Raw genomic sequence first — 7,860 nt, 5'->3', positions numbered from 1 at the left:
TTTTTTTTTTTTTTTTTTTTTTTATTTCCCAGCTGCATCGGTTAGGTTAGGTTAGGTCGAAGTCGACGAACGACGTAACAAATTCTCGAGAAATTCGTGCCCCGGCAAACTGCTGCCTCGTTTTTCACTCTGCCTTTGAAATTTTTAAATTCACCAAAAACACTCTGTCTAATTCTCAAATATTTAGTGTTGCCTCTCTTTATAAATCTAAGAAATTTATCCACAGGTGTTCGTACATGAATACATGTTAATTGCTAGATCGAGAATTATGCGTTTTTTCAATCGATATTATTGCATTTTTTTTTAACAATTTATTAAATAATCCAATTTGCTATTGATCGATTATTTTTGAAAAATTGGAAAACAAGGATAATTATAATTGCTTGATGAAGTTTTATTTCGATAATCTTCTTTGAAACATGAAAAATATTACTTTACAAAGAGACGTAATTTGTTGTATAGAAAGTGTCAAAGAAACAATTATTAATAAGAATTTAATGAAATAAAAGTTTTGTCACAGTATGAAGCTGAAAGCATTAAATTTCTAATATTATGAAAAATTGACAGTAAATAAATAATATTAATATAATTTAAAATTCACAATCATTTGACTTAAAAATTTTCTCTTATCCCTTGATATAATATTCCTTTTATTTTTCCAAGGGGGAAAAAAAAAAGAAATGGAGAGGAAAAAAATAATTAAATTTCTTCTCAATGCAAACATAAATTATTCAATTTTTAAGTCATCATTAGTTCTAATATAAATATTCTTTAAACAAGTTACTTTTATACCTTACTTGTTTTATCTCGAATATAATTCAAAAAGTACGTGATATTTTTCATAGCCTCTTTACGTTTTCGATCTTTCACGTATCCCAAAGTATGTACAGGATTAATATATTCGTGGAACAATATTCTAGAGGCACATAAATTTCGTCTTGCTTCATCTAATGCAAACTTCAATTGTGCATGACTTAATAAACAAGCCTGACATTTTTGCATATCGACCTTTTGACCTCTAGAATATAAACCTTTCAAACGTATAAATACATTAACACTCGAGTGTGTACGTATAACAATATGTACTTCTTCGTCCTATAAATTCATTAACATTTGCATTATTATGAAATTATATATGAAATCGACGGTCTTTATCAATGATTTTATTTGATCTCTCCGAAAGATAAAATATTCCTTCCAATTTAAATAAACCACGATGTACTATGCCTCTAGTTTCAATGAACCTGACTAAATATAGTGACAGCAATGAATAATTTAATCTAGATCTAACATTGCCTGTCCTTAGTTTGCAATTAAATAGAACGGTTGGCGAGCACTTACTTGGAAACGTAATCGATCTTAGAATTATTTTCATTTCACAATTTCTCCTATATGTACTTGCGATATGTGTATACATTTTATTTATATATTTTTATTTTTGTATCATTAATTTACATTTATCATACACGTATGTGACAATACACACGTGCCACACTTTGGTATTCGTTTATTTTTTATTTATTTTTATTTTTATAGAATATTAAAGAGAATGAATATTTATAATTGTAATTTACACCATTGATTTTTGAAAATGATAAAATTGGATGTATAATTTTAATCTTGAATTAAATGAAGGAATATTAATTATATTCTTTTAACGTGGAAATGTTTTCATTCGTTTGAAAATTAATTAAAATTAAGTGAAATGTTAATTATGTAAAATTAAAATGCGTTATCGGTGACCTCAATCACTGTACTTTTACAAAATGAAACAACGAAAATGCAAAGGTGTACATTATTCTTATTAAAGCACATTTTTAATAATCTTTCGTAATGAAAAATTTTATCTATCGAATGAAACATGAAACATCGATAGTTGGCAATACATTTTACCTAATAAATAACATCATCAATACAATAATATTAATGGACAAATAAAAAAATTTCCTTAATTTGAAAAATTCATAATTTATCATTTCTTTCAAATCATATATATCATAATTTAAAAATTATGAAAAGAAAATCGAAAAAAGTAAGACAAGATCGAATCGTTTCAGAAATGTATATTTTTCACCAAATATCTTTTCAAAGACCAAGATGGTGGTGGATACGATGAACCTTCAGGAAAATCCAGATTCGAGTGGACAACACAACAAGATGGTGGAAACACGTCCGACTGACCAATGGAATAATTTGATAGACTCGTATTAGCCTGAATTCCGACAATCCAGTTAGCTACCCTAACCCTGATCCAGCCTCGTCCTGAATTTAAAGCAATTGACGCGAACTGGAACACGCTGTGATAAACTAACATTTCCGATAGGCTTCCTAAGACAGGTCGAACCTCTGGCATCCTCTGGAAAACTGTACAATGCCCGCAGGTATAATGACTCCGTCGGTAAATCGAACTTGGAGATTTCATTATTCGATTATCTACTCTCTTTTAATCCGGATTAAATATATATTAAATATATTAAATTAAATATATTATATTAAATATTAAATATATATTAAATATATAATATATTATTAAATAAATAAAATTCGAGGAAAGGAGATAGATGAAAGAAAGATTTATGGATAAAGGAACGTGAAAAGAAATCTTGTTTGAAAATTTGATCTGATTGATTATTATTAAGAATTGCGTTATGGGATTAAAAATATTTTCACTCGTTGAAATGAGTTTATTATTAGTTTTACATTTATTTTTTTTTATTGATGTGGAATATTCCGTGCAGGATAAGATTTTTATGAACAGGATTAGAGAAATGGAGCTTAAAGAGAGATTTGGTTTTAAATGTCTATAATACTCTTAATGTTTTGTGCTTTTTTTCTTATATATATGTATGTAGATTAATAAAATTTATATAAAAAGTTTTCTTTTTATTTTTAAAAAATAATGATCCTCGTGAGAATATCCTTATGAGGATTCATATTCTCTGTTTGTAAAATATTTTATTTTTATATGAATTTAAAAATCAATGAAGATTAAGTAATTATAACAATATTAGATAAATCAATTGGTATTTTCAATCGTTTAGATTATATGGATTTGAAAAAGATAATGTAAATGTCACTATTTTACGTGTTTCGATGAAACATATGAAAATTTATATTTTAAGTAAAAAATATAAAAAGTATTCGAGATCGAATATTTTCGAAATGATTGAATATTAATTTTTTATAGATTCGATAATTTATTGATAAAAGATGAACACAATGTTGCTTATAATATAAAAGTTATAAAAATAATTTGTAACTGTCAATCTTTTTCTTTAATTATTTTAATCCTTCATGATATCATGCAATTTCATAAGACTGTTTAAACTCTAATTAAACAAAATTACCACTTTTAATACGATCAAACTGTAATTAATTTAATATCGCGTGCTTCTCCTGATAGTTGCATTTAAGAAACTTAATTCAATCTTAGATAATCTTTTAGAACAGAAGAAAACAAAAAAACATCATTTTACTAAAATTTAAACAAGTTACAAAAAGAACATCATAGAAACAGAGAATGTTATCTTGATTTTTCTTTTTTTTTTTTATTCTGTTTATTTATTATTATTTATTTGATATCACGAAGAAACGAGTTAGTTCTCACGTTAAATCCATAATTTCATGAATCCAAAATATATACATGTATTAATTAACTTTTATAATTTTATATCAATTCGATAATTAAAAGTAAATCGTTTTTCTTTCGATCAACTCTTTGTTTAACAAAACGACGTCATTTTAAGAAATGATAAAACTCTCTTATATAGTACAATTATATATATATATATATATTATTCTGAGAATGCTCAGAATTTTATAAATAAATATCAGAATCGTTCAAAGTTCATTTCTCTTACTTTCCTCTGAACTTTGTACTACAAATGTCAACCCAAGTTATACGAACACATTGTTTGCCGCTCAAATCGTCCGATTCATATTTGATATTCGAGAATAAACGAGGCGCGCGGATAATAATGGAACGGAATCGGAGATTACGACTCACGTGGCAAAATTTTTCTTATTTTCTTTTAGAAATGTTTGTCGAATCGCGGAAGGTATATGGAAATAATTTGCGTTCAAATGGCTTCTGCTCAAAACGGATCATTCTATCGTTCGACGACGACAATGACACAACACGATAGAGAACGAAAGGTGAAGTATGAATTTTTAATTCCTCGATAAGCTCCATACGTGGAAAGCGGAATTGTCGTGACTTGTAATTTAAAAAAAAAAAATTTGAAAGGAGGAAATATAAAATTCTACTTCAATTTTCGCAACGAATTCATTTCGCGAAATGAAACTCGGTTAAATTTTCATTAAAATCAAAAAATGATCGAGTAGAAATTTAATCACGTTATAATACAAATAATATCGTTCAAAAAGAATGTTGTAATTTATGCAGATTTTAAAAGCTATTAGAAAAATCATAGAGAAATTCTTTTTCACTAATAGCAAAAATTAAATAACGTTATTGGTACTGATATATCAATTCCATCATATTCTCATCAAAGAAATTTACTTTTTTTTTCTTTTTATTACAAAATTTTTGTTAATTGGAAAGAAATAAAAAAGGAATCTTTGTAAATTAATTGATTAAAAGAATAAATAGATATTATTATTTTTTAATGTTATTTCTATTTGAATAGATTATTTATTAATAAATACACATGAATTTACGATTAAACATCTTTCCTTTCTTCGATTAAAAAGGGAACCTTTCGGTTTTTTATTGCCACTTCGATTCTAATTTATTTGGTGGATAAACAGGTTATCGTACATCTTTAATTAAATTATCGAATGTATTAAAATTTGTTGTGGCAAATGTCGAATAACGCGAGTAGCAAAACTTTTGATAGCACATGTACTTTAATCAGGTCACCAGATTTCTATACCTTCTCTTTTCGTCTTCTTTAGAAACTACACACACATACATAGACACATATATATATATATAGCACACTCCTCTTGAACATTTTCTGCAAATCTAGACATCAGCATTTCTCGCAGCAAACTACCTGATGTTGTGCCGGTAATATTCGAATATGATTCAAGATTCAAGATTCTTTCAAACAGTTTTTACGATTGCGTAAAAAACTCGCGTAACGATTTTTAAGAATTTAGAATGGCAATCTATTTGGAATTAAAATAATTACTCCTTAATTACGTTTTTTTGCCTAGTTTTATTATTTTATTTCTCAGTATGTAATTGAAGAGTAATTGAACACAGAGTGTAATATAAATGTGAATACTTGGTGCAAAGAATTGGTTATTATTTTTTATATTTCCTTTGTTTGATGCTATTCGTCGCAATTTCTTCTCCAATTTAAAAAATTCTTTAAAAATAATGTAGTAAACGCGAATCTACAATCAATGATACAAGTTTTCGTAGGTTATATCGAAAGAAAATTTATTAATTTTGAAAAATTTGATTTTAATGAAAATTTGCATACACAAAAATCTTCTTTAATCAAACTTTTCACAATATTCAATATATTTCAATAATAAAATCTTCTCACATTTCTGTAATCCATTATGATCTACATAACGTTTCACAAAACAAAATTATTGATTTCGATAACACAATTTATTAATTTAATCTCAAAATCTTTTGCAGCTGACTGCAATTTAAATTTAAATTTCATTTTTTTTCTTTTTATTCAAAACTATACGTATCCTACCTTCCCTTCTATTTTATTTATTTCCTAACATTTTACCATTTTTTTTTCGCATAAAAATCCTTTCCAAAACTCGTCCAAAATTTCAAACCAAGTAATCAAATTCATCCATTTGCACGAAAAAAAAAAAAATTTTGCACATGCAAAAAAATAATCTCGACTCACCAAGCATCTTGACACCTTGAACAGGACTAACGGGATAAAAATCGCCGTGAAGAGGGCAATGGAAGCCGACTCTGCGCTCCCTTCTTCTCGCCCTTCTGGTGAGCATGCAGAGTAGCACGCCTAGAGCGAGCATAAGGGCGCCCACGACTATACAAATAGGTCCCAGGATCCGCGAATTTCCTGTGAATGCGATCCTAGCCGCGTACGAATCCTTGTCCTCGTCCTCCCCTGGCCCACGATACGACGCAGCTGAAACAAACAAGCACATGGATTTGAAGCGTGAACACCAGACGTCCGCCATTAATTTTCCTTACGCTTTTTCTTTTTATTAATTTTCTCCTACTTCCTTAAATCTATTAAATTAAATTGGAAATCTCGTTTGCACGAATTTTTGACGAGGATTTGCACTATGGATTTTGGCCAGATTTCTTTTTTTTTTTTTTTTTTTCCTTCATCCCATTGTCTTCCTTTCCTTCCTCGCCATTTTCGACCGTCTTATTAATATTTCAAATTTAATCTAGCCGGAGTGCTCGCGGCTAAGTTCACGCTTCTGTGGATGGATACGGCTACGTTATATTATCCATCGTTGTTGTGGTTGTGTATAACAAGTACAGGTATAAGAAGTTATATCAAAAAGGTTAGGAAGAAGGAAAGGAGAGAGGGATGTAGAGAAATATAATTTTTCATTTGAATAAGTGGATTTTCTAATTTGATGAGATATATATGGGATGGAAGGGATATTGTTTGCAAATTTTTGGAAATATGTGGAAGACAAAGGTTTAATAAAGTTTTCTTGGGATTAAAGATCAGGTGCTAAGTGGAGAAAGGGAACGAATAATGAAATAATGAAAGTGAAAGAAGGATGTCTATACGGGAGGAAACGATTATTTTCACACGCATTTTCGTGGTATTTGTCACGTATATTAATCTGATTGTGACAGAAAGAGGCAGTAAAACGATTTGTATCCAAATATATACAAGGCTAATTATGAATTGTAATAATAATAATTTAATTTATAAATGTAATTTTGTATTCGAGTAATTGAGATAATAATTATATGAATAAACTAGACATAATATAGATACATTAATATTAAAATAATTCATAGTTTCGAAAATATTTCAGGTTTCAGTTTTAGATGATTATTGTAATAATAAATGAAAATTAATTTTTACGATTTTGAATATTCAAATTATAGCTTTTCTACTATTATGTAGCGTGTCAGGTGTCAGGATTGTCAATAAAGTGTCCAAGTCGTTTACTTTTGTTGAAAAGAAATTTATTCTTTGAATTAATATAGTTTTTCGAAGAAAAGAATAATTGAAAATATTTCAAATGTCAATATCAAATTTACATATACAAAATATTATTTCAAATAATTATTTGTAATTATATCTTAAAAATTTATTTAAAATTCAAATTTTTCCATATATTTGTTTATCATTATATAAATCTTTAAATATCATCTCATTTCAATAATTGTTTTTAATATTTTTTCATATGAATATTGTACTCAATAGATCATGAATCATTCAAATAATATTTTTTATTCAAACTAAAAACAAAAATGAATACATCTTTTATTAAATATACATAATATTTCCATGTTATTAGTGTTCAATGTTTTTTTAATAAGCTGTTTAAATTTAAAAAAAAAAAATAGAAAAAGCACAATTTATAATAATAATCACGAAGTGACAATATCACGACTTATATTTTTTTTTTTATATTTCATGATAAGTACATAGTTATTACACGATAAAATAGCAAATAAAAAAATTTGTAATGTAATTTCATAATTCGTTATTGAAAATTTATCAAACGAAAAGTCCAATATTCTCGTGCATTCGTTAAATCTTATCGTGTAATAGATTATTGATTTTCTTATTAAAAAAAAAAAAATATGAAAAAAATAACTATGACAATTGTCATTTCAGAATTAACATTCTAAATTTAAAAAAATTTNATTCTGATCATTGTGTAAAAAGCAATGAAACTCTTTATCTTTTACATTTA

At 27.0% G+C, this 7,860-nt stretch overlaps 1 protein-coding gene across 1 annotated transcript in view; it reads right to left on the bottom strand.

The window, feature by feature from the left end:
- Window positions 1-7,860, bottom strand: part of LOC102678886 — a 102,995-nt gene that overhangs the window by 36,533 nt on the left and 58,602 nt on the right. The window contains exon 5 of the mRNA XM_031508233.1: window positions 5,844-6,092. Coding sequence (XP_031364093.1) covers window positions 5,844-6,092 — 249 coding nt within the window. The remainder of the gene's footprint in view (window positions 1-5,843; window positions 6,093-7,860) is intronic.

The sequence above is a fragment of the Apis dorsata genome, unplaced genomic scaffold (assembly GCF_000469605.1).
Source record: "Apis dorsata unplaced genomic scaffold, Apis dorsata 1.3 scaffold_81, whole genome shotgun sequence".
NCBI classification, from domain to species: Eukaryota; Metazoa; Arthropoda; class Insecta; order Hymenoptera; family Apidae; genus Apis; species Apis dorsata.
This window is presented reverse-complemented; position numbering and strand designations above follow the sequence as displayed.